Source organism: Acomys minous, assembly GCF_964271855.1.
Source record: "Acomys minous genome assembly, chromosome: 2".
Classification (NCBI taxonomy): domain Eukaryota; kingdom Metazoa; phylum Chordata; class Mammalia; order Rodentia; family Muridae; genus Acomys; species Acomys minous.
The window spans coordinates 57,255,830-57,281,570 of record NC_140484.1 but is presented as its reverse complement, the minus strand read 5'-3'; the positions used below and the strand labels follow the sequence as shown (position 1 = coordinate 57,281,570).

At 47.0% G+C, this 25,741-nt stretch overlaps 1 protein-coding gene across 5 annotated transcripts in view; it reads right to left on the bottom strand.

The window, feature by feature from the left end:
* Nucleotides 1-25,741, bottom strand: part of MOB2 (MOB kinase activator 2) — a 54,159-nt gene that overhangs the window by 6,325 nt on the left and 22,093 nt on the right. Inside the window, exons 1-3 of one of the 5 annotated variants that reach the window (XM_084773157.1) lie at nucleotides 9,947-10,125; nucleotides 1,479-1,639; nucleotides 1,211-1,304 (exon numbers count right to left, since the gene is read on the bottom strand). In XM_084773157.1, coding sequence (XP_084629283.1) covers nucleotides 1,211-1,304; nucleotides 1,479-1,639; nucleotides 9,947-10,056 — 365 coding nt within the window. In that variant the 5' untranslated portion in view covers nucleotides 10,057-10,125. Of the gene's footprint in view, nucleotides 1-1,210; nucleotides 1,305-1,478; nucleotides 1,640-2,651; nucleotides 2,671-9,946; nucleotides 10,126-25,741 lie in introns of those variants that run through there. The other 4 variants (XM_084773160.1, XM_084773158.1, XM_084773161.1 and 1 more) reach the window with 4 other exon arrangements.

The window sequence follows — 25,741 nt, the reverse complement described above, 5'->3', positions numbered from 1 at the left end:
CTATGGATTTCTGGCTAACCCCCTTTTTCTTTCAAATTAGTTTTGAACTTCCAAAATCTCTTGGTCTCACATGATTCCTGCAAGGGGATTATGGTAGGAATCACTAAACGACACCATAAAGTGAGCCAAAAGGCTTAGATGCCCAGGCTCTCCAGCATACACCATATGCAGGTCTATATAATACTAGCTCCTATGCTCTTGGGAAAGCTTTCCCAAATTCACCACTGAAAGGCACATGGGAGAAGCCAGGGAAGACACATGCTGTTTGACATTGTCTAGGCTGTTCACACACTCTCAAGTGCTACCTCAGAATCTGTCATGGGTCTGTCCTATACACACCAAGCTTGTTCCTAAAAGGCTACCCTACTTTCCCTGGCAATGCTTAGCTGACACCTGAGCCTCCTGGGGAACAGAAAGCTGGCTCTATTCCCCACTACATCACCAGAAACTGAGCTGTAGTCCTACAGCTATTTGAGCAGGCCTAACTGGCCGAGGCAGAGGGGATTCCTGTCACCTGTTGTGCTAGGGCTTACAGCAGACTCTTAAAAGCAGAACTCAGTTGTCTTGGGAGAGCTGCATCTACAGGGAGGACTGCTTGAGTGTACAACACACACACACACACACACACACACACACACACACACACACACAGCATCTTGATGACAAGGAGCTATCATGAAAGATCTTCCATCTCCTTGGCCACATCCAGCCTTCTTTCTTCACTAGCATAGTTACTCCTACCATCAACCCAGGGATGCTGGCAAACATGTGACATCCAGTGGCTTTCCAATGTGCAAAGCAAAGTGAGGTATCTTGGAGCCCCTGAAGATACCTGCATATTACAGCACTGAATGTACACATACACTCAGAAGAAAGAGCTGCTGGCATTAAACCTGTTCAGAAGTTGTCAATAAGACAACCTACTAGTAGAATCAGCCTGCTCACTTAACCCTACAGCTCCCAGGCCACTGAGCACTCTGTTGGCTCAGGGATCATTTAAGCATGGCCTGCCTTTGGCCTCTGATGGTACCCAGCAGAGACACTTATGCTGGGCCCCTGGTCCCTCAGGTACAGAAGACACTGCCTAGCCTTAGATTGTGCAGGGAATCCAGGTAAGAATATAGTCAGAGAAGCTGGTAGCCCAGACTGCAAGGTCAACCACAGCCCATCCCACACTCCCAACAGGTGCTATGGCCAGGCTGCTACTCACGTGTTGCACACAGCCATTGTCTGACACGTCTCTCCTGTGCAAAATTCTGAGATTGTGCTATACTGCAGGTTGATGTGGTGAAAAAATGTTGTTGCTGGAAGAGAAGCAAAGGGCCAGATGAGTAAACACCCCTGCTCCAGCTGGTGTGACAGGGAGTGGGTTCAGCTGAGTTCAGCCTGTCCATTGACCACTGTTCTGGGGGTAGTTGGAGATCGGGGGAGGCTCCCTGCCCTGCAGCTGCTGTACCCGCCTCCCCACCCGCACGCACTGTTGCTGGCCAGCCACTCGTTGAGGTCGATCTCCCGGGGCAGCACTACCAGCTCCTTGAACTCAAAGTCAGTGATCCGGGACTTGGTATGCTCCGGCTCCAGGTACACCTTTTTCTCCTCTGTAGCTGGTTTCTTCCCGTTTGGCTTAGCTTTAGACTTCCTGCCAAGAAAGAAAGGATGGCATGATCACCACATGTCCTACCAGGGCCCAAACCACAGGCGTCCAAGGAAGGACTCTGAACATCAGGGTAATTAAGTCAGATGCAAGGAAGGAAAGAGGCCACCAAAATCCAGACTTCTCTGGGCAATTAGGTGACTATGCTATGACTCTATAGAATTCCTGGTGGATAGCTCTGTGGAGCAGTGCTGCCACACAGCTGTGACAGCAGGGGGCAGCACCTGATGCATGAAGCATAAATCTTTTTCACAAAGCTGCTCTTCCAAAGGAAAACTTAAGTTCTGAGAGTCTAAGAAAGTGTTATAAAGGTCTGGGGATGTAAAAGCTTAAATCAGTTTTGAGGGTCTTTAAAAAAAAACAAAACGCATGAAGGTCTAAGGATGTGAAATACCACTCATGCAGTGGAGTCTGGAGACTGCTCACCAGCGGGTTGCCAGAAGGAGATACTTATCCCCCTTTAACACTAAATCCACTTCTAGAACACCTGTCCCCTATGCTTACTTTCTTTGTGATCAAAATAGAGATTACTGTTAATGGTGACCAGAGACTTCTTGGTCTTGTAGGAACAGGAAAGACGTTCTGTCTTTTATGCAGAATGGGGGATCTTTCATATCCTAATTAGTAGCCATGGCAGCCCAGATAGGAGACAGGGGTCATTGGTAAACTTTACTATAGCATTTATCACAGCTGCCCATAGTACTACAAAGTCAGGGAGGATTAAATTTACTAACAACAGAAAGAGGTAGTCTTTGTCTTTTTTCCAGGGAGTAATGTTGCTTTAATGTCAACCAGTGGGGTATAGTAAAAAAAATTAAGACCTGACAACTCCAGATGTAATAGTTTCATTCTCCTGGCCAGCGCAGCATTGACAGTCCAATATGGAATTGTATACTACCCCTTCTTGCCCCTGATTCTCCTCCTTTTCTCCCTGCCCTCCTCAATTTAAAAGATTTATTTATTTATTATTTATACAGCATTCTGTTTGCATGTGTACCTGAACGCCAGAAGAGGGTACCAGATCTCATTATGGATGGTTGTGAGCCACCAAGTGGTTGCTGGGAATTGAACTCAGGCCCTTGATTGTTTATCAATAGTTATCAAAAAAAGGGGGGGGGGATGTAATCCTCTCAAGTGACCCGGCCCCACCCCTGAGGATCTCCAACTGCCTGGCTCCATTCACACAACACTCTAATGGCCAAAATGGTCAGACCCAGTCCCTAGAGATAATGTAAATATCTGATATGCAAGCCCTGTGGTCATGACCATAGGCCAAGAACCAATGGCCTATATAGCGCCCCCCTCCCACCCAGTTCTCTGCTGCTTCTCACCCACGCAGAGGCAGCCATCCTCTTGCGACTCTCCCAATCAATCTCTTCTGGGAGGTTTGTTGTGCAGTGTGACTTTGTGGTAGTCCTTGGCTCCCAACTGCCAGAATACCCTTCCCTTCAGAGCTGTAGCACTTTCTTTGGGGAAAACTATAGCATTTACACTGGGGATACCTTTCCCCTCAAAGCTGTAACCCTTACAAAGGGTCTTCCTGATCAGAGGCCCCTCCAGACCACACCAAGGCTCTACCTTCCAGGCAGGCCAGTTCCAGGAAGCTACACAGCTACCATCAAAGCTTCCGAGGAAGGACTGCCCATGGGAGGTAGCAGGTTGCCAACCCACAGAGGGTACTCCAAGAACAGAGTACTTCTCCCCAATTGAGGCTAGCTTCTCCTTTAGGTCTTGCTGACATCCTCTACACTGATCAACATACTCTCACTGGCACACCCAGCCAGGGCACAACACTCCCACCTTGTTACCCTTCATGGAGTGAACAAGAACAAACAACCCCCAGGGCCAAGGCTCTGCCCCAGCACTGAGACTCCTTCCACTAGTTCCCATTTAAAGGCAGAGGCAATAAAAAGAATCTAGCCTCCTCACATGCCGCATTGCACAGGACTCTTTGCATCTACCTTATTTTGAAGAGTTGTTTGTTTTTAATAAAATTATGTTGCTGTGTTAACACACAGTGAGCTTATTAAGTCTATTTTTAAGGGCTGGAGAGATGGCTCAGAGGTTAAGGAGCACTGACTGCTCTTCAAAGGTCCTGAGTTCAATACCCAGCAACCACATAGTGGCTCACAACAATCTATAAGATCTGGTGCCCTCTGCTGGCTTGCAGGAGTACATACAGGCAGAACATTGTATACATACATACATACATACATACATACATACATACATACATACATACGTATAAATTTATTGTTTTCGCTTAAATAGAGATCCTACATCCATGAAACAGCACACCCAAATCACTCCTATACTCAATTGCTCCAGGCCAGGTACTTCTCAAACACTGGTGGTAGCACTTGGAGAACAAGTTCCTAGGCAGACACTGAGATGGGGTACGCCCTTTAAGAAAGAAGACTCACAGTGGCCCATTGGCAGTGGCTACCTGGCCTGAGTTCTGTATGGGGTGGTAGGCCACTAGGAGCAGGTGATTCTGTTCAAGTCTCTTATCATGTAGCTAAGTCTGTGCCTGGTCAGAAAGAGTTTTTAACAAGTCTCCATGATGAGCTCCTCAAGGCAATCAAGTGAAGGAGTCTGCAGATGTTCTTGGCTGGCCATGTCAGACCAACACACTGATAACAGGTCCTTCTAGGCACTGACCACACAATGCTAAAAATAAAGGAGACTCTACCAATCTCTGAACTGCCAGCTGGCACCACATGTGTCTGACATGTTCAGGCTCAGGATAAGAGTACTGGGTGAGAAGTCTGAGAAGCACAATGAGTGTTCCCATAGCAAAGCCGAGTCTTGTCCTCACATAATTAAATGAACTCTTCAGTGGTGAACATTCTGACTTCTAAAATGTAAGAGGTAAATTTATACTGGCATGAAGCCTTGTGACCAGAAAGGATGCTTTTTTATTTAAAAAAACAAAACAAACTCTCAATATGGCATTCTGTGGGAGGTGCTGGACAGTTAGGGGGACCAAGTACAGGAACACAGTTTGACCTTCTTAGTAAGGCAACCAATTGCAAGGAGCATAGACTATACAGGGCAAACAACAGATCATGGGAGTGATGGGAGGAACAGATCCTTTAGAGGGGTCCTCTGTCTTAGAAGCAGTCTCCTTAGGAGCGCCCATCTTGCTCCACGGGGGTAAGAGGCAGCCAGAGTACCCAGCAGGGAAGAACACACTGTGTTAAAGGAATGACTTCTAGAGTCACAGCATCCTTGCAAACAGGTGAGGGGGTGGTGGTGGTACAGGAGGTGGCCTTTGGCTCAGATTTCCACCAAGCCCACTCCAGGTTAGCCCTGCCTGTCCAGATGAAGCAAAATGTAGGCCTCAGGCTGGGGTAGCAGCTAGATACCTGTCTTTTTGACCCACAAACACAGATAATTAGGCCAGCTACCATGCATGGAATCAGGAGGCCGCATGGCTTGGCTCTGAGTCCTGTCTTCCATAGCCCTGAGAAGTTACATGGGGGGGGGGGGGTGGAGAGAGAGAGAAAGGTCTTTCTGACTGTGACCTATTTTTTCCTTTCTTGTGCTTTGAAAGGTTGCTGATGGTTTATTTAAGAGAAAGAGGAAAGAAGAATGTTCCCTGAATGCCAGGGAAATGTTTTCCTTTTGGCTTCTCATGGCAGAGCCTACCCTTAAAAGGCGATTTGTGCTTGGCCTCCAGGGTAGGGCCAAAAGCAGCCAGAACCAGGCAGAGGACAGGGCACGGCAAAACCCAGCCTTTAGGCTCTGGCACAGCACAGGCACTAAGGGAAAAAGCACAGAAGTCTCTTAGGGCTGAAATGTAGGTGTGGGTGTACTAGACAGAAAGAGGGCTCTTCAAGGCCCCCTGGCATGAGCTTCTGGGTCTTGCAGGCCAGCAGTGTAGGCTTCAGCTTTTCTAAGAGTTGTGGACAAGCCCCAGGAGGGTCTCTACCTGCATCTGTAGAACACATCCACTCCCTGTCCTCAGCACTTTTCTGAATGCTTGTTTTCCACTACTGATGTGTGCTGAGTTCACCTAATATTCAGTCAGAGAGCAAAGATCCACTTCTCTAATGCTGGGTATCAGGTCTGTAGTGTCCTTAAATGGTAGGCTTTTCATAAGACTACCAAGCTACCTTTTGTCTTCTGTGTATCCTGTCCTGAAAACCAAGACTACAGACCAGGGGGGTTTGTGAGGGCCAAGCTGTCAAACCACTTCCATGCTCTGTGGCTTGAGATGTTTACCTGCACGCCAAAGGGAGTAAAGAAGGATAACTAGGAAGAGGCTGGTAGCAACCAGCCATCACAATAGCTCCCAAGCACAGTTCAGGACTCATTCAGGAAGTGTAGCCTATGAACAGCATCCTGCCCTTCCTCCCATTCCAGAGGAAAGAGATAATTCCTCCAGGCAGAAGCTACTCCCCAACCTGGTAGGGAAAAGAGCTCCTGGAAGGCCTGCTTTCTGCTTTAATGGGCCACAGGGGCTTAAGGTGAAGTCAAAAGGGAGCGAGTAGATGGCCATGCTAGACACCACCCTGTACACACCAGGGCCCAAGCTTTTTCTGTTTAGTCACATCCCAACTACCTGTCGTCCCCATCAAACAGTTCCAACCTGAACCCGTGAGCATAGTACACTCTGAGACACTCTTGCCAACCTAAGTTTCTCAGCCCTAGTCATAGAGCCCTCATTCCATCAAGAAGAACAAGAGACAGCTCAGGGCCCATGCTCTGCTTGAGAAAGAATGTGGTAGTTGCTAATGGAAAGGCCTCTGCAGGACCTCGAAAGTCCCAAACTCCAATTTCTTCCCTTTCCCTGAGGGGGGCTTAGCCAGGGCAATAGACTCATCTAGAGGACCAGTTCTAGCTCCTTTGCCAATGTCTCTGTTTTCACTTGGTAGGATGAACAAACATCTCCCCGGTTCTGGGGCAAGCTGAAGAGACCATGGCATCAGTGGCTAGTCATGCCTGCATACCTGCCTGAGGTCACAGGCTTTTCTAGCTTCCCTTATACCACTCACCACTGTGACCCATGTAGAGGGAGAACTATACAGACAAGGCCTTGGGTTGCAGCACAGAGACTATAATATAGGGACTAGAGAGTGGGTGTCACATGTCAGTATACCCACAGAGCTGCTATGAGCTTCTGGGAAGATACCCCCAAAACAAAAGCCACAACAGTGAGGCTGAGACTGGTCCCCAAGGAGAAGGGGCCTACTCAAAGTAAAATGCCTATTTTAGAGGCATCCAGGCCCTACCAGAATCACCTTTTTGCCTCCCACACATGTACCTGGCCTTAGCTTCCTTCTCCCTGCTTTAGCATCTCTGCTGCCACAGTGCTCTGTCCACCCTGCCCACATAGTAAACTCCCCCTAGTCCTCTAAGCCCTCATCTATCAAATGTCACATCTTCTATTCTAGCTGGCCACACCCCATGACACTGGATCCTTTGGCATCCCCAGCACTAGGTGTGAGTCAATCCTGGTCGACAGTCTGACTGACCTCTGAGGAGCAACAGAAATTTTCAGAGTTAAAAAAAGAATCAATTTCTATGACAACGTGGTGTCCAGCATGAGTCTGGGGTGGCTCTGGATACTGTGGTAGGAGGTAGGTTAGCAGCATCTTTGTGGAACCAGGATGATTAGATGCTATGTTGGCATCTGCTTCTGCCTTGCAGTGATGCTTATTAGCCTGCATCTTCTTATAAGCCCCCATTTGGAGCTTCACCATGGCTTCCCTAGCCTCTGACTCAACACAAATGCTCACAAAGCAAAGTACTTCAGGAAAGGGATGCTCAGACTTGGGGGAGACATACGTGGCAAGACATGAGGATGAAGGGCTTAAGAATACTAGGGTCTGAGGCTAATGGAGAAGGCATCCAAGATTCTTGAGGCAAAGTACATCACTCCAAGGAAGTAAACAACATTGGGTATGGACATCTCAGGCCTCTAGAGAAACAATGCATTTGCTTCCCACCCTGCTACCTGAACAGCCCGGAACAGTGAGGGGCTAGACAGAGTAGGAATTTAGCAATGAAGGACCAGAAGATAACCTCTAGAGGCCTGGAGTTTACATTAAGGAAGGAAATGCTAACATTGAGGAGCTAGAGGATAGCACTGAAGAAATTAATTTTAACAAAGAGAGGCATGGCAAACATGCAGGGGCATGAGGAGCTTAAAAATACAAGCCCTCCAGGCCAGGTCTGTAACACACTACTATTCGGCAGAGTGCAGCTAGAAGCTAAAAGGAAAGTGGTGTGAGTCATTCTACTGGGACTCCTATACTCCTACAGTCTACTTAAGCATATAATGTCGTCTTTCCCCATCACTGTAGGGGCCCTGTGACAACAGGGCACAAGCTGGCATGGCACTCACAGCCCAGCCAAATACTCCCAGGCTCTCCCCAGCCCCTCAGCAGATGGGTTATATTCACACTGTTATATTCACCTTTTGTTACCATCTCTTCTGCAGCATCTATCACGGCCTAGGTCTCCATGGGGCCTAGAAAGTTCATTGCTAATACTGGGAAGCCCATATCTGGACCAAGTTCTTACTCCATTGCCTAATGCCTGGCCTCAGAGGCCAAGACGAGAAGACCCTACTAGGCCCATCTTACCCCTCAGCATCACCATACTACACAGGTTGGGCTGGTCAGAAGCAGTGGAAAGTGTCACTGGAGCTCTCTCATAAGAGTATCCAAAACAGTTAGTACCACCAGACAAGGCACACTTCCATCAGTGTCCCTAACCCAGTAAAGGACCCTCTGAGCAGGAGAACAAGGTAGAGGAGAGACAGATACATCAGGGCTGAGGTATGCCTAGATAGTACCCACTTATCCTTACTGAACTCAGTGTGATACTCAGGAAGGCTAAGCTAAAGTATCTCCCAATGGGACCTCCTTCAGCGTCGGTAGGTGAGTGCCATTCTTTAGCATCCCTGAAACTGATGTTGGTGTCTGTTATCCACACATATGTAGAAACACACACAACATAAGCATGTGTGAAATCTTCTATATACTGCTATGAATCACATTCCAAATTAGGGAAGATGATGCCACCACCTTGCTTGGCATTGTTATAAAACTTCACATTGAAACTGACAAGTCTTGCTTACATTCTCTGTGGACACTCCCTGTCAAGATGCTCAGGTAATGATGTGGTAGCAATGGTCCAGAGGAGCAGGTAGGGTCAGAGGTGACCATGGACAGGCAGGTGCACAGACACATGCATCCTAGAACTCACCAGCCACTTGCAAGGGGCTATTACAGACTGAATTTATGTCAAAGCCTCACCAAGGGTTCTGCTTTGGGAGTTCAGTTAAAAGAAGCACTGGAAAATCAAATGCTATTTACTTTCATTTTAAACAATAATGGTCCTACTGGGCATGGTGGCATACATCTTTAATCCTAGCACTCAGGCAGGGGCAGACTCTGTGAGTTGAAACTCACCTAATCTACATATCAAGCTCCAGGATAACCAATGCTACACAATGAGATTGTCTCAAAAAAAAAAAAAGTGAGAAGGGAGGGAAGGAAGAGAGAGAGGGAGAGAAGGGGAGGAAGGAGGGAGGAGGGGGGAGGGAAAGGAAAAAAGGTATCCCACTGAATTAAAAGGCAAACACAAGATTTCTGCACTGAAGGAAAACTGGACTCCAAAAAGCAATGCCTTTTCCCTCATGGCTGAGGAGCACAGTCCTGTCTCAAGTTACCTTGAAACTGCCACCCTACAAGTAAGTCATGCACACCCATCCACTTGCATTCCACACCGTTCTCCCCCCACTCCCCACCCCTGGCACCCCCAACGTGGAGAAAGAGCACCACCACAGGTCAGGAAAGTCTAAAAGCTTTCTTGGCAACACCTCAGTAGCAGCTAACATACAACAAGCACGTGGTATACGCCATGTCACTTCTCTGGATACTCAAGGACAGGCTCCAGGACATCCTTGCCTTGGGAAGCCAAGGCTCATGCCCAAGAGACAGCCATTGGCCAAAACATATGAGCTCAGCCAAACTTGCTGGCGATAAAGCCACTCACTATCCAGCAGTCTCCCAAGGAAACAAGGTAGGACTCCTATCTGACAATCAAGGAGCATGTAGCAAAGGCCCAGTGCAGACGGCTGGCTGCTCCTGGCTAGCATGCAGTTGGCTCAGTTGCTAGACTGGCCAAGCTGCATCAATTACCCCAGCACCACGCCCAAGGATGGCACACCCACCTCACTGCAGGCCCAGCACAGCACAGCAGGCTGCTTTACTAAGAAGGCAATCAGGGCCAGAGCCAACCACAACCCTGACAGACTGCCTTTGGGCAAGCTGTTACCTGAGCACTTTGCTGACGGCCTGAAGCACCATTTTGCAGTGAAGTCCAGTTTTAGGAGGGTGGCTGAGTAGAGTTCGCTCTGAAGGGAGGCCACAATGCTCTCCAAACATGATGTGGGACTGCAGATCTGGTGAGGGAAAGTGGAGTCCAGGCAATGTTGCTCTGGGCTCCCTCCCTCGGAAGTGCCCTCCGCCCTTGCTCTAGGCCAATGAGGACTGCTGCAGAGACAAACAGTTGCTCCCTTTACACAGTAAGGGCCGCCCAGGCTGGTGAAATACGGGAGTGCCTGAACTGCTTTTTCAAAGTGACGAAAAGCTGGCTGGGCAGGGTGGAATCAGCAAGGGCAGAAGGGAGGAGACAGGGTGGACCCAGCAGTTGGAACGGCCTGTCGGAGAGGTCCAAGTCACACCTGGAGGCCCTCCCTTGCCACCTACGCCTAGGGCTGAACATAGCCCTGATGAGTGAAGCCTGGAAACCAGCAGGCAGGCAAGGCTTCTTCAAGGAACACACACAGAACAGGGATCTATAGGCAATTAGGGCCCCTACAGAGTACACACAAGCTGCTGCTACTCTGCAAGTGGGTCTCAGACAAGCTTTTTTAAAGGAGCCAACAAGCTTCTGGATAGGACTGTTCATCAGGCCTGCCAGCCAGCACCACTGCCACTAAGAGCCAAAGGCAGCAGAAGTTTCTAGAAGACTTCATGGGCACCTAAATTGTGTAGTTACGGCCTTCTTTTTGGGAGGCCATCAAGCTTAGAAATCAAATACCTGGGGGTGGTCACTCCCACCCTCTCTCATCCTGAACTCCACTGCAGTGTCAGAGTAGTCAACATGGACAGACAGGGAGGTATTGCCCCTAAGTTCCACTACGGTTTGGGTAGGAGCCAAGTCCCATGCTGCTGCCAATCAAGAGATGGACACTGTGGAACTTCTCCACAGAGATGACAGGTATGAATTAGGCTTGGGTGTTTTGTATGTCTTCTCTAGAGTTAGACAGAGGCTATGGGATAAAGAAAAAAGATGATCTTTTCTTATCCTCCCACTCAGGGTTCCCACATGATTTGTCTCTGAGCCAGAAGACCTGGCTCTCCTGGCTGGGCTGTCTGCAAGGTCTCCAATGCACGGAGCCTTTCTTTTCTCAGGAAAGAAAAGGCTTGTTCAGCCACAAGCTGAGCCTTTGAATATACTTCCTGAGTAGCAGTGCATTAAAATGTGCTAGATGTGTAAAGAAGCAGAAACAACAACAACAACAACAATGACCAGGAAAGAAAGCCAGTGCAAACAGATCCAGAGATGACAGTGATGCTGAGTAACTGAACCCCATAAGCAGGTTATTTGTAAACTTTTGGAAGTTAAAAACAGTATCCAAATGAACAAGAACACACAAACATGTAAGTCAAACTGTCACATGGTGAAATAAGACCCTAATGACACTGAGAAGGCAGCTGGCTAAAGAGCAGAAGACCAGAACACAAAACAGGCATCAGTGGTGTACAATGGTGGAAACGCAGAAAGAGGCTGTCCAAATGGTACAGGGCCTAAAGTCCTGGGAGGATGAGGACAGAAAACCATCAAAAGATTTATTCAGGACAGAAGCATGATCTGATTTGTGCTCCTCTCAGGTTTCTCTGGTTGTGGTATATGCTAATGGGGATGGATCAAAAAATCTGGGCTAGCAGCTTCTGCAAGCATTGAGGTACATGGGGTGAGAAGCACTTGCCCAACATGCTCTGGAGACAGTGCCAGGGCCTGATAGTGGCTTGGTATGGATGATGGAAGAGATGGCATCCAGCATGGCTTCTAGCCACTTCATACTTGCATCATTTTATTCTGTCTTAAAGAAAGAGCGTGCTTAGTTTACAATTCTGAAGTTCAGTGGCCCTATTTTGTCAGAAAGAAAAACAAACAAACAAAAAAATCCACCTCAAATATTTATTTTTATTACCATCTTTTTAATTTTATTACCTTATGTATATGGGTGTCTGCATATATGTCTGTACCACATGTGTGTCTGGTACCTATAGAGGCCAGGATATAGGTATACTCTATACCTATAGAGTATAGGATTCCCTGGAACTGGAGTAACGGATGGTTGTAAGCTGTCATACGTGCGCTGGGAATCAAGCTCCAGTCCTCTGGAAGAGCAACCAGTGCTTGTAACCTACTGAGCCAACTCTCCAGCTTCTTATCAACCACGTTTTTGCTGACTGGATTCCAAGATGTTATATGAGAGATTTCTCTAATCCTAATCACCCACCGAAGCTCTTGCCACTGAACATCATGGTAAGAACCAGTCTCCACTGATGAATGTCTCACAGTAGAGATTAAACTCAACATATGGGAGGGGGGGGCACATTCTCAAACCATATTCCACCAGAGCAGCACCTATCAGAATGGCTAAAGTAAAGTGCTAATAAGAACATGGAACATTCCTTAATCATTATTGGAGGGAGTCCAAAATGGCCAACTAGTCTGGCAAACAGTTTGAAGGTATTCTAAAAAGTTAAACATAAAATTACCATATGACTCAACCATTTCTCTCCTGGGCATGTGACCTAGGGAAATGAAAACTATGTCAAAATAAAGGTATGAAATCATTCAGTGGAGAAAGGAATGTGTCGGTAAGAAACAGTGGTAAATCCCATCTTATACCCAGATGCATCAGAAAACTAAAACAAAGCTTGGAGGTACCTCTGCCAAGCCCAGAGCAGGCAAAGCTTTTCAGACTAAAAACAGCACTAAATAAAAAAGAGAAAAAAAAAAAAAAGAATATCACCAACATTTAAACATACACAAACTTTTAAAAAATGCTTTAAAAAAAATAAAAAGCACTTGGGGATGGAAAGATAGCTCAGTGATTAAGAGTAGTGAATACTCTCCCAAAAGACCTGGATTCATATGATAGTTCACAAAACATCTAAAACTCAGTTCTAGAGCATGTGATACCTTCTTTTGGCCTCCAAAGGTTACCAACCACACACAGACACAGATGCAGGCAAAACATTCATATACCTAAAATAAAAATAAATCAAGAGTATTTTGTTAGGTACATGCAACCTATGGTTACCTACTTTGTTCATTTTATAGTTAATGATTGATCTGTACTCACTAAATACAGAAGTCCTACAGCTGAATGGTTTAAAGAAAAGACAATCCTGTTTTCAAGAGCTAAAGACTGAACAAGACATATTACAAAGGCAGACAAGCATGCAGTGTTCTGGCTAGTTTTATGTCAACCTGGCACAAACTAGGGTCATCTGGGAAGAGGGAGTCTTAATCCAGAAAAACCTCTCTATAGAACTCACCTATAGGACATTTTCTTGATTGATAATTAATATGAGAGGACCCAGCCCACTGTGGGTGGTGCCACCTTGGGTAGGTCCTGGATGATATAAAAAAACAGGTAGAACAAGCTATGATGAGCAAACTGGTAAACAGCACTCCTCCATGGCCTCTGTGTCAGTTCCTGCCTCCAAGTTCCTGACTTGATTTCCTGCCCCAACTTCCCTGGATGACAGATTACAAGCTTCAAGATTTGAAAAACAAAAACAAAAAAACCCTCCTGCCTCCTCAAATTGTTTTGGTTACAGTAGTCTGTCGCAGCAATAGAAAGCCTAACTGAGGCATAGGCCACTATGCGTAAAAGAGTGCTTAGCAGGGCTGGTTGCTGCGAAGTATGTATTCCACATATAGCTCACTCCCTCATCGTGCTGCCTGAGACAGAATGGCTCAAGCCAAACAGAATGCAAATACATGACAAGATGGGTAAAAGATGGAGGCAGCCGAAAAGGAACACAACACCGATGGGGATAGGAAACGTATGACTGATTTGGGAAACAGCTGGTGGTTTCTTTTAAAGTTACACCAAGCCAGTCATTCTATAGCTAACCACTAACCCAGGAGAAAAACAGAACTGTCTGTCCATGTTTTAAGATTTAATCAAGAACATGGCAGCAGTTAGAAAGCAAAAGCCTTGCTCTAAAAGGGTGAGAGAGGCCTTCTCTTGGATGGCACTACCCAATGATGAGCAGGGCTCAGCTGAAGAGCTAGTGCAAACGAGCTACAAGCAGGATGATTTTGAACATGTGACCAGGAAGTACAGCAGATGTGCAGCTATATTTGTGGGAGTACCTGAGCACCTCTTCACTGGATTGCCACTGGAGACACAAACTCAAAGAGAATTCTTCTGGTCTCAAGACCCAGGTTTTCTCTGCCATCAAACAGCTCAGCACATCCAGATCAAAGAAAGCAAGGGCCTAGGACCAAATCACCCTGACCCTGACTGATGTCAGAAGCTACATGGAGTCAGATTTGGAGATCACCTGATGGTGGAGGGGAAAGTCCTACACAGCTGCAGGAAAAGAAACAATGAAAATTTCTGTCTTCTGTGTGTGTACACCTCAGACTCCACAGTTAAGCAAGAACAATTAAGCAAATCAGAAACTATGGAGCTACAGGTATCGCAAGCACCTCTTTCAAACCAAGGTTCATAGAAGAAAGCCAGTGAACAAAATAAGGACTAAGTTTCATCTCCTTTAAAAACAAACAACCACAAAAACAAACAAACAAGCAAACAAAAAATCAAAAACAACAACAACAACAACAAAAACCCACGAGTCAAACTATGAGAATTGACAGTTTTTGAGACAATGGAGAGATAGAAGGCAACAGAGGACACTGATTTCTTAGAAACAACCAGGGACCCCCACCTGCTGCATGACAGACTTTGTTCAGAGGGGGCATAGTAGAAATCCAGCAGGCTGCTGAGTTTAGACAACCTAAATTCTAGGCAAGGCACCTGGAGGGTAATGTCAGAACCCTCAGATACCTGAGAGGAGAGGGCTATCAAAAGCTCCACTAAGGCCTGAGAGTTGACCAAAGCACGTACATAAAAGTACTGTAAGGTAAAAGAGCTACTTGAGGTCTAAGGGACATCCAAGAAGCTCAGTCATCTCCTGGGTGTCCAGTAAAACACAATGAAGGTTTAGAAAAAGAATCACCTCCGTGGGATGTCCTCCTCAACCACCTTAGACATCCCACAAGATGTCTATTAGCATCTCATACTCAGCTAGACCTGACTCCTGTCCTCCTAGCTTCTTAGTCCTCCATGGTACCCTCACAGACCCTACACATCATAGCCATCAGAGGATCATGATGGCTCCACACACAACAAACTTCGGAATTAGTCTCTCCTGCCCTATTATTGAAACAGACCCGCCTCATGAGCTCTTGTCCATTGCTGCTCTAAATCCCACCACACCCACACCACATCCACCCCCCTCCCACACTTCTGCTGTGTGTGTGGAGCAGGTTTCCATACTTGGGTCTCCAGTAGCCAAGCAAGACCCCCAGGGCCAGGCTAGAAAGGTCCATTCCATAGACTCAGGCTGTTCTCTGGTCCCACAAGGAGGAGCAAGAATGAACTAGAAAAAAGAGTGTCTAGTGGTCAGTGCTGGGATCAGTCTCAAAGTAAGAAGCTAGCATCACAAGAATCTACAGACCCTGACTATACAAAGTATCTTGCCAGACACCTTAGGGTAATAAGGCCCTTCACTGGCTCCTGTCTTCAGGCTTCCAAAACATCTGAGCTCCTTTGTCCCTGACTCCAGGCAGGCACTCCCCCAGAGTCCAAGAGCCTCAGGCAGTGGGTGATGGTGAGACACTCTTTGTTCTGGTTACTTCCAGACAATGCACTTTATTTATTTATTTATTTATTTAAGTGTGCCACAAAGTTCAAAACTACCATGATAGGCTATATCTTTCCAGCCGGGGAAGGAAGGCTCCCTGAGAGCCCTTATCCTTTTCCATGAAGGCCTCTTGCATATAAGTGCCTCATCTACCCTGTGTGCTACACCAAGATTCTGGGTGGCAGAAAAATATCCCACTCAGGGGCTTGGGCCAATCAGCTCCTTTCAGGAGTATGAGCAGCCTGAGTAAATGGATGAATGCAGGTAGCCCAAATGGCTACAGCAGTAGCTATAGACGCCCTTCAGGCCATAGGGCCTCCATACCTGCTCTGCTGTTAGGTATCCTTTACATGGAGGTTCCTGGGGCAGACTCAAATCCTGCTGCCAACTAGTTGTCAATCCCAGAGTACTTTCAAGCTGGACTGGTTAGAAAGGGATACCCTGTGCAGGAGTCAGACAAGGACACCAAGCAGTTGCTTTCTGACTTTATACAAACCACAGGCTGAAATTCCAAGAAAGGAGAAAAAGAAAGCCACTCCCTGGGAATCCTCCATGTGCCAGGCAGCACAAGGATTGCCACAAGGCTAAAGAGATGGCTCAGCATTTAAGAACATTTGTTCTTCTAGAGAACCTGAGTTAAATTCCCAGGACTCACATGGTAGCTCACAGCCACCTGTAACTCCAGTTCTGGTGATAGCCAATAACTTCTTCTGACCTCTGTAGGCACCAGGCATAGACATCGTGTACAGATGTACATGTGAGGAAAAAGTGATATACACAGAATAAAATTAATAAATCTTTTTAAAACTCAGTTAAATCCCATTAAAAAGGAAGGAAGGAAGGAAGGAAGGAAGGAAGGAAGGAAGGAAGGAAAAGAAACTGGCACAGACACAGACGCATTAGTTTCCAACATAGCTGCCGGGAGAGTAGCGAGCTTACACAGGACCCTGGAAGGTGAGCAGACTGTTTTCCTCTCAAGCCTGACCTTAGCAAACAAACAAATTTGAAGTCACTGAAAAATAATCAATGGAGAAAGCTGTCCTCTTTTTAGAGCAAACAAGCACTGCCTGTGAACTTGGGTCCTAGAACCCCCAAATGACTCCTGATGTCAATGGACACCTGGGTGGAGGGATCAGCAAGACTGCCCAGGAAAGAGAGGCACACACCAAATGAACTGAACTGAAGAGGAAGTGTGAAGGTTCTGGCATGGTTGGCCATCTTACAGACATTGTGTAAAAACTGACTCCTAAGGTCTAGGAACAACAACTGAAAAATGGGGACAAATACCTTTTTTTTTTAACATCAATAGCAGGTGGCCATAAAGCTTGCACCTAGGAGAAACATCTACCTGCACCTCAGCAGAACCCCCCTAACCCTATAAAAGCATAAGATCAGGTATTTCCATACCCACAATGGGTGTTTAACATACCCATTTAACCCACACAGAGCTCTTGTCCTACTTTCCTTTCCTGTTACTGTGATAAAATACTGAACAAAAGCAACTTTACAGAAAAAAAGGTTTATTTGGCTTACCTAGTCAGTCTGCCATTGTGGGGAGAGTCGATGAGTCTAGTCATATCGAGTGAAGAGCAGAGAGAATAAATACACGCACTATTAACTGCTTAGTTAATTTTCTCCACTCTGTACAGTCCAGGATCCAAACCCAGTGAATGGAGCCATCCACAGTAGGGAAAGGTCTGCCTGCCTCAATTTAAGATAATCAAAATAATCCCCTACAGACCTGTTCAGAGGCCAGCCTGATGGTGTCAAGTAGACAGTTACAGCCATCACAAGCCCAATTTTTCAAATTCCTAATCACACAGAACAGGGAAGCTGACATGCCCATGGCAGAATTCCAACCAACTGGAGAAGCAGCTATTTAACTCTAATCAATCCATTGCATTATAGTATTTTCCTCAGAAGTGTAACCTAACAGAACAAAATCTAGTGCATCTTTCTTTCATGTGGTGTTCAGGGAGGGCTGTACATACCAAAGCTGTGTGCAAAGTTGTACTCATACCTGTGTGTAGATCTGTGTGTCCTCCCTTCTCTGGCTCTCTCTATGCCATCCAGCCACACAGTAGCCAAAAGACTCTAAGTAATTTTGCCCTGAGAGTGTGTGAAGGCTCCCTCAGAACTAAGGTCAGCTCTGAACCACCTTCTCTCACTTTCCTCCCTGTACCATGAAGCCCCTCATTCTCCTCACTGCAGTCACACACTCAGGAGCTGTAAACTATCTGCCCTGCTCCATTACCCCGCCCCCCAGTAAGTCCCAAGAGGAAGTATGTCACCTGCTCCCTCCTGACCACCCCAACACCTACAGTAACACTGGGAATGAGATGGGGCCATGAGTGAGTGAAGTGACCTCACTGCGCTGTTAGCAATTTCCTCATTCAGCTTTTACACAGTGGCATTGAGGTCACGCTGTTACCTCTGGCCCCTTATATGCATAACTGTTTAGGCCTCTGTCACCTTCTCTGCTGAAGAAAAGATACTGGCTCACCCTTGCCAGTGTCAAAACCACATCCTGTTGGCCTATTCTCTCATTTACTCACAGCTAACACAAGAAGCACAAGGCCCCAGATCACTGGATGCAGCCAGTTTGCCCAGGGGGAGAGGAGAGTACTTCAACATGCCTCCTGGTAGCTGTCATATCCAGGCCCAAAGATAGTGCCTTTCAGAGAACAAAGGTAGAAAGCCCAAGCACAGCCTGAACTATAGCTGGACACTCAAAATATCAAGGGGAGAGGAGTGGATCATTCCACCTTCACCTTTTCTATGCCTGTTTGCCCTAATAAGAGAAGACAGAAAATCAAGTACTGACGCCCAACCTCAGGAAACAAGCACAGACAAATTAAAGGGTACAAGTGGACAAGTAGCTGGACACGCCTTTAATCCCAGCACTTGGGAGGCAGAGGCAGGCACATTGCTGTGAGTTCGAGGCCAGCCTGGTGTACAAAGTGAGTCCAGGACAGCCAAGGCTACACAGAGAAACCCTGTCTCAAAAAAAAAAAAAATCAACCAACCAACCAACAAACAAACAAGTGGAGAAGTGGAGACAGCCCAGGAACAGAAAAAGCACTCAGTTCCCTAACCAAAAGAGCAGCCACCCAGACAAATCACAGTAAAAAAAACCTAGTGAACCCAAATTACAAATATTTGTACTTCAAAAATTGCCTTAAAAAACCCCAAAGATGAACCACAAGCTAGAAAATATTTCCGTATCGTATAGAGGACACCACAGATTTTTTTAAATTGGCAAAGGTTTTAAAAGACAAAATGGCTTAAAAGGTACATGCAAAGAGCCAGGCGAGGTGGCGCATACCTGTAATCCCAGCACCCAGGGAGGCAGAGGGAGGCAGATCAAGGCCAGCCTGGTCTACAAAGCAAGTCCAGAACATAGAGAAACCCTGTCTCAAAAAACAAAAACAAACAAAAAAGGAGTACATGCAAAGAAATGTCTGGATAGTAAGGAACCCAGGTAGGACCACAGTGAGAGCATTCCACTACTGTAGGGGACTAGTAACCGGGACTGGGTGAGCAAGTGGAGTGGAGGAACACAGGACACAAAGACCGGGGCAGATGACAACTGGTAAACGGGGCCTACTGCTCCCAGCAACTACTCCATCTTTGGAGGTCCAGATGCAAAGTGAACTGTGAACTCTCATAGAAGTTTTAACCTGTCTTTGAATGCTGGAAACCACCTAAACAACTATCAGCAGGTAAAATAACCTGAATGTCATCCACACAAAACACAGTCTCACAGCAACCACAGGCATAAAACGTAAAATAAGCACCAACTGCACAGCCCAAGCTGAGACATTAAGACCAGGGTAACCTAGGAGCCCCTTTCTACGACATTTCATCAGAAGCAAATGGAAAACTAAAGACAGGCGGGCAGTGGCTGAGGGCAAAGCTAGAAACGGCTTCAGAGGCTCTTTGTGCTCTATACTGTTCTTCGAGTGTAGTTTACGGCTACATGGGTTTGTCAGTGTGTGTGTGCCTAAGAACATGCCTTAAATTGCTGAGTCGCTCTAAACACATTACATTACAGGAGAATGAGCACTCAGCACAGCTTACACTAGAGGACATCCTGGAGGCTGTGCCAAGTGAGAGAACAGCACTGAGTATCCACTCAAGAGTCTAGGACAAGTAAGGCAACCCCACAGCACTGGACTTGCAGAGATGGCTCCTGAGAGGGCTAAGTAGGGTCACTGTGAAACCAGGGAGGAAGTTCTGGGAACTTCCGTGTCCTACACAACCTAACACTCACAATGATGGTGCTGGAGCCATTAGGATGATCACTTTTCTGCAGTGCTGATAGAGCTCAGGGCCTCACACATACTATATCAATGCTGTACTTCTGAGCTCCATCTACAGCTATAAGTCCCATTCTCTGATTTTTCAGATTAAAAAATCACTGTAACAAAGAAGAAAGGAAAGGAAGATGTTAGGGCTAACAGTACTCCCTCTAAGCTACATCCTCCAGTGTAAACATGTCCACTATGGGAAAGGTCCTGTATACAAACAGTAATACTCAAAACAATTGTGCTAGTTCCTGAGTGAGAAGTCACTGTTTCACTGATGGACATGGCCCAGAAACAACCTAAGAAAGCCTCAACTGTTCACTAACATCCTAGTAGTCACAAGAAAAGGAGCTCCTAGTGATAGCACATGTCTTTAATCCCAGCACTTGGGAGGCAGAGGCAGGCAGAGCTCTGTGAGTTCAAGGCCAGCCTGGTCTACAAGAGAGTCCAGGACAGCCAGGGCTCTGTGTACAAAAACATACTGTCTTGGGGGAAGAAAAGAGGGAAGGAAGGAAAGGAGAAAGGAAGGAAGGAAGCTGCCATACAAGCTGGAGACATAGGGAAGAGTTTTCAGAACCAGCTTACTTATCAGCATCATGCACCCAGAAGAAAGGGATCTATCTGAGGTAGAAGTTGGTGGCAAGCCTTCCCTTGCAGTGACCCAGCCCTCTTACTTCAAGTCTATTCCACATGGTTTCCTGTACTGGCAGCCCAGCACTGGAGCCTTTATGCTTGATTACCTCCAAGGGGACAAATCCACAGGGAAAGGAGGCAACCATATTTACGCTCATGTGGCTAGAGTGATGCTCCTGTGCCAGGACTCCAGGGCCCTTCACCAGGATTTTGTACTTGCCTCAGGAGACAAGTCCATTCCTTCTTGGGGCTTCAAAGAAGCTGCTGTGAGCTCTACCCCTAAACCCATCACTGTTCCCACAAGCCAGCCAATGATGCTGGAACTCAGCACCTGTTTCTTCACATGTTGAACTGAGAAAATAAGGACAGAAACATCCTATCAGGAGGAGCCTCCCTTCCATAGCTGTCAATCTGGGACCTGGCCAGACCAGGCCAATATACAATGTAGAAAGGGGTAGGCAGTGTGCCAGAGTATCTCAGCTATAAGAAGAGGCCAATGGGCTGGAAAGATGGCTCAGAGGTTAAGAGCATCGTCTGCTCTTCCAAAGGTCCCGAGTTCAACTCCCAGCTCACAAGCATCTATAATGAGATCTGGGGCCCTCTTCTCGCCTGCATGTGTACATGCAGGCTGAACACTGTATAAATAATAAATAAATCTTTTTTTTGTTTAAAGAGGCCAACTAGAACCCCCTAACGTGCCTTGAAAACTCACACAGCTCAGCCACAAGAAGTCAACAAGGGTCCCATCTCCAAGGCAGCAAGCAGAGGACTCACAGGGGCCATACAGCAGGCCAAACATCCTCCTAAAGTAAAGTTAGGCACTGATTGTGAGGAAGCAGCAGCAAGGTAAAGCTAGAAGGAAAGTGCTGCTGGGTACATTCAAGGAGGAAGAGGAGGAAGGCTAGAAGGCAGAGAAATGTACTACCATGCTATCCAAATCCTTGTTCCAAGTTCATATCCCACCAGAAACTGAACAATTAAAGAGGCTGTTGGAGCCTACATAGTCACCTTGCCTGGCCCAGCTGTTATACTAATGGGCCTCAGAATCCTTTCCTTTCTGATGCCCTACACTCACAGGCTACAGCACACGGCAAGTGGGAAGGAAGTCTAGGAAGGAAGGAAGATGTATGTTTATGGATAAGGCATGCCCTGTACTGGAGAGGCACAGAACCAGTTCTAGGCTCATCTACAGTCACAGGTGGGCCCTACACCCACCACCAAAGAGACTGCTCACGATTCCAGGAGCTTGTAGGTTCCAAAGCCAAGTCCATTCATAGCAGGAAGACTGTAACATCCTGTCTATCACACACCCTTGGCATATCACCAAGCTGTACAGGCCCTGAGCACAGGCAGCCAGCAAAGGGCAATGGCCAGCCTTGCCAAGCTGCCCCTCCCTGCCTGATGGTATAAAAACCTCAGCTGCAAAATATAGCCTAGCTCAGTCCACAGGAAGGAGGCAGAGAGCCCTACACAAGAGGGAGGCAGCAGCTCTGACATGGCTGGCCAGAGGGAGCAGAGCTGTTCAGAGCCTGCTGGGTACCTGCTCCCTGAGTGTTGGGCTATATGGCCCCTCCGATTCTGCCCTTCCAAACTATATACCAGGCAAGGAAGCCCCCACAGAGACCTTATTGTGGTACTCTAACCGAAAAACTGGCCATCAGTAGAGTTTTGGTGGGTTTTTCTCCCAAAGGAAAAGCCTGCAATCCAGAAACATAGGGAAGTAAAACTTTCAGAGATAGAAAGACAGAGAAACTGTCTATCTGAGAAAAATGAAAGGGTACTTCTATGGAAGAATAAGAGACATCTCCAGAGGAGAATGCAGAGGATCCAAATGCAGACAGCTCCTCCTAGGACTGGCCCCAGCCCCAGCCCCAGCCCATCAGGAACACTACCTGATGCAGGTAGGAAAGCCTAGGCCCATTGATGCAGAAGTGCAGTTTCAATCACACAGCATGATATACACCCCTCCAGGGCTGTGCCTGGCATATGGCTCTAAGGAGGAGGAGTCACAAACCACCAAGCGGGCTCTAAGATCTGAAAGGTCAGTGCAGCACTGGCATTGTCCTTGCTTGTTGTGTCACAAATACCAGGTGAGGGAGGTACCCAGGAGAACCACCAGGCCTTGTCAGGGATTTGTCAGTCTTTGTCATTTTATACAGGAAAGATTGGGTGCGTAGAACTGCAGAAGGCTGGCATTCAAAAACAAACAAACAAACAAACAAACACAGGGCACTGGCTACCTGTTCCACCAGCTCCATGTCACCAGGCAGGCAAGCTGTCCCTTTATAGGCACATTTCTCTTTAATTGGAAATGTTTTTGTCTTTAAAGATGGAGGGAAGGCACTAGATGTGGGAGTTGACTGTGTTCTGAAAGCGAAAGGAACAGCAGAGCAGATGCCAGGGACCATCCTTCACATTCTTCAAGGAGGCAACAAGAGAGAGGCTGTGGCTTCTAGAGAAGACTCTAGCACACAGTACCTGCAGGAAATGGCCTGAGAACACTGCCTGCACCTCACCAGCCAGTCATGGCAAAGCAGCTTACCTGTCATCAGCTTGCTGACCCTGGCTTTGACCCTTGAAAACTTTCTGAAAGCCAAGCTTGCCCAAATCATTCTTGGATCTAAATCTCCAAAGCCCATATTGATCCTTTTCTTGCTGATGTAAACCAGTTAATACCTGGGTGGGACATTTATAATAGGCTTGTGCTGCTCTCCATTCCTGAGTCCAAGAAGTTGGTATGTGGTGAAGGTCTACATGCTATGGCGAAGAGCAAAAAAGGCAGAGAACAAGCAGGGGTATTGCCTATGCATAATACTAGCATTAGTACCTAAACCAGAGGAGAGACTGTTTTGACTGCTCAGACTGGCAAGAGTCTCCAAGGTCTCCCATGACTTGCAGGTGCTAATGTTGGCTATTCATGCCAACTCAAGTGGCAGGGACTCCTTTTGTAAACTTTGTAAACCCTCAAGGCAAGAAAATTGCCAGGCCCACTCCTGAGGAGCACAAGCAGCCAGTGCGCCCCCCACACCCAACCGCGGACTCCCCTAAGGGTCATTTTCTAAAGGCTTTAACTGTCATTCCCAGCTCCATGGTGGGAGAGTTTCCAGACCCCACACTACAAGAAAAATCACATCAATCCCTGAACAGGAAAATTCAGCAATTCCTGAGCTCCCCAGGCTCAGGACTTAAAATCCTACCAATCCCCACCCTGGAAATGTCCATCCCCTAACAAATCCTATATAAGCTCTGCCTACTGTTGAGTTCCCTACTGTCTTCTCCCAGGAGCAGAGGCAGCCATCCCTGGATTTGGCTCCCACCACCCCTGGAACAAGGCACAGGTCTTGGGCCTGGTTCCTGGGTCACATGTACACGTGTATGCAGACACATCTAAGGGTTCTAGGTACTGGGCCCATGTCAGCTCCACACTTGGTACTGGATATGCTCTATGTAGACCTTCTTCCAGCCTTCTCTTATTAACCCCACAGCAACTCTAGAGAGGTCACTAACCACACAGAAAAGTCACAAGAGAGTAGCTATTCTTTGTACTGTAAACAGGATTACTGTGGGCCCTAAGTGGTCAAGAGTGCCCTCTAGTGGAAACAAGGCCCAGCCTAGCCTGAATGCAGTTACATCCTTGTGTGGGGTTTGGATGGCACACACAGGGATGGGACATGCCGATGTGTGGATAAATAGCTAGTCTTTCTCAATGAGCTTTGGTGGGTTCCTCATAGGCCACCCTAGTCTGGACCAGCTAGTTCCAGGCCTACAATCCTTTGAGACCTTCAGAGGACTGGAGACCAGAGGCACTCCTATTGCTACACAGTGGTTGTAGGGTTCTGAAGAAACAATAAGGTTGTGTTAGCCATTTCTTGGACACTGCCTGGATGCTCTGCAGAAGCCTTCCAAGCAGGTCAGGTGGGCTCTGGAGAACCAGACTTCCTGGGTTCATCAACCTCTGTGAGTTACCCTTCCCATTTGTGAAGTAAGAACAATGGCTCAGGTCTGTTCAAATGGGTACTTTTCTAGACATCTGGCAATTGTCCTAGACACCCCTGCCTGGACCAGGAAATAGAAAGCCCATCAATACTTGAATAATTTCTGGACAGATTGAGGTAGTATTTTAAATCTAACAGAACCATGATAGAGGGGACTTACCTGTGCAGCTTGCTCTAAATAGTCACATGAAGAGGAATCTTCAGCTGTCAGACAGATGATGCCAAACACTAGCTGCACTGACAGAGCCATGCCTGTCCTATCCCCCAGCCAAGTCTAATCCAACGAACCACCTCTGTACTAATAGCCAGCTCTTCTGCTTGCAGAAATGCACACCTATGGAGCAGTATATTCACCTGCTGTCTCTCATCCTCCATCTCTGTACCCTATTCCTAACAAGGCACTCTATTCCTAACAAGGCAGGTCTCCTTGCATCACACTCCTCTGTGCTCCTTCTCTACCTCACCCTTGCACGATTTACTCTTGCCTTAGGCCCAGGCTGAACCTGCCCTATGCTTACTGCCCATCTGGCATCTCCATGTCTAGGTATCTCATGCCACAGAAAACAATGAGAGGATGTCTCTACAGTAGCTGTGTGTAATGTGATCAATAGCTCAAACAAGCCACACTTATGAGATAGAACCCTCCCTGCATCATCAGAATGATCATGCAAAAAGACAAATGTGTTCATGCTGAACCCATGAAGGCTGTTGTTTTGGTGCCTACCAAGGTATCTCAACACCTCTGCATGTGGCCTTCACTTGTCTTAGAAAATTGTATCTAGTTTGCCTCCCTTCCCTATACCTCCCAAGTTTCTCTGCTTCAGGATTCCATTTTCAGGGAGGGTTGAGCAATGGTGTCCATCTACTATATGCATTACCTGCACCCTGCAGTCCTGAAGCAAGGCTTAAGAAACAAACATGCTAGGTTTATTCATAATAGACAGATTCTGGAAACAACTTAGATGTCCCTCAACCGAAGAATGGATAAACTGTGGTACATTTACACAATAGAATACTACTCAGCTATTAAAAACAAGGAAATTGGGGCTGTAGAGATGGCTCAGAGGTTAAGAGCACTGACAGCTCTTCCAGAGGTCCTGAGTTCAATTCCCAGCAACCACATGGTAGCTCACCACCATCTACAATGGGATCTGATGCCCTCTTTTGGCCTTC